The following is a 1,572-nucleotide window of genomic DNA, read 5'->3' on the forward strand; positions in this document are numbered from 1 at the left end:
AGCGCTCCCGGTGCCGGGGAGGGAAGCAGGGCGCAGGGCCGGGCGCCCCGCTGTCCCTCCCGGGTACACGCACCCCCTCACCCCCCAATCCCACCCTCCTTCCGCCGCAGGTGCTGCAGAGCTGCGGCTACGAGAAGCTGGTGCTGCAGGTCGGGCGGGGAGCGCTGCAGCCGGCGCTGTGTGACAGCCCGGCCTTGGCGGTGGAAGCCTTCCGCTTCAAGGACTCGCTGGCCGAGGACCTGCGGAGGGCGGACCTGGTCATCAGCCACGCAGGTAGCGAGGGACGTCTCTGTTCGCCCAGCCTCTTCTCTGGGGGACAGGAATGCAAGTCGGTTGGCTGAAGTCTGTCTCTCTACGGCTTGGGGTGGGCTGGCAGTGAAAGCTCAGGTCCACAGCTAGAGCTGAGTGGTTAAATGTTCACCCTCAGGAGTGTCCTGTGTTTCAGGAGCAAGTAGGATGGTGTTTCATTTGTCAGGGTAAAAACTCACCGTGTGTTCTGTCTTTCCTGCAGGTGCAGGTAGCTGTCTGGAGACCCTAGAGGAAGGAAAACCATTAATAGTAGTAATAAATGAAAAGCTGATGAACAACCATCAGCTTGAACTGGCAAAACGGCTGCACAGAGATGGGCACGTCCTCTACTGTAATTGCAGGTATGGAGCTGCTGTGGGTGTCCTGACTGAACCAGCAGTGTTCAGTGCCATTGCTCAGTGCGTTAATACAGTATTGACAATGTAACAAGGAACTGTACATCCTCCTCTGTAACAATCATCTCTTTACAAGGTAGATTTTCCATAGTGGATAGATCAACATTAGGTGGTAATTTACCAAACTTAACAAGCCTTTTGACTGTGACCCCTTTTAATTTTTATTTTTAATTTTTTTTTTGAGGGCACAGGTATTCAGATTGAAAGAAGAGCAATTTAAACCAAATAGAAGTAGTTGAATTTGGAACAGTCAGGTAGCATCCTAGAGGCACCTAACAGCTCCTCTCTTTCTCTGCTCATTCTTATTAGTTGTTGGATTCTTTTTTGAAGTCTAGAAATAATACAACCCAGACCATCAGTTTGTACTCGTGAGCCATAAGGAATAAATTGCTCCCTGCAGACTTAGGACTCCATTTAATCATTTTGCTGTGTAGATTTTCCTTGTAAAGAGCACTAAAGTTGACTGTATAGATGTACTGGCCTAATAAAATTTAAAGTATCTGGAGTATTTAGAGCAAAACATAAGAATGGCCTTACTGATAGGGATCTGGAGTCCAGGTAGCTCAATATTGTATTTTCAGTGGCCATATGCAGATACCCAGCCAAAATTCGAAACAAGGCAAGAACATATGGTACTTCCTTGTATTACTTTCCCTCTAATAATTTTAAGTACTTTGATTTAGAAGGATTCCTAAATCAGGTGCTGTCTGGTTAGTAACTTTTAATATCTTCCAATTACTTGGGCTGCCCTTTTAACCAAGCTTCCTGAATCCACCACATCCTCTGACAAAGAGTTTCACAGATTTACTGCCTGTCACTTCGGGGTTAAAAAAAAACACCAACCCTAAAACAACCTCCAAAAAACGCC

At 46.9% G+C, this 1,572-nt stretch overlaps 1 protein-coding gene across 1 annotated transcript in view; it reads left to right on the forward strand.

The window, feature by feature from the left end:
* Positions 1-108: 108 nt before the first annotated feature.
* Positions 109-1,572, forward strand: part of LOC104526961 (UDP-N-acetylglucosamine transferase subunit ALG13 homolog) — a 2,480-nt gene continuing 1,016 nt past the window's right edge. The window contains exons 1-2 of the mRNA XM_010170555.1: positions 109-273; positions 512-650. Coding sequence (XP_010168857.1) covers positions 580-650 — 71 coding nt within the window. The 5' untranslated portion in view covers positions 109-273; positions 512-579. The remainder of the gene's footprint in view (positions 274-511; positions 651-1,572) is intronic.

Source organism: Antrostomus carolinensis, unplaced genomic scaffold (assembly GCF_000700745.2).
Source record: "Antrostomus carolinensis isolate BGI_N321 unplaced genomic scaffold, ASM70074v2 scaffold43666, whole genome shotgun sequence".
In the NCBI taxonomy this organism is placed as follows: domain Eukaryota; kingdom Metazoa; phylum Chordata; class Aves; order Caprimulgiformes; family Caprimulgidae; genus Antrostomus; species Antrostomus carolinensis.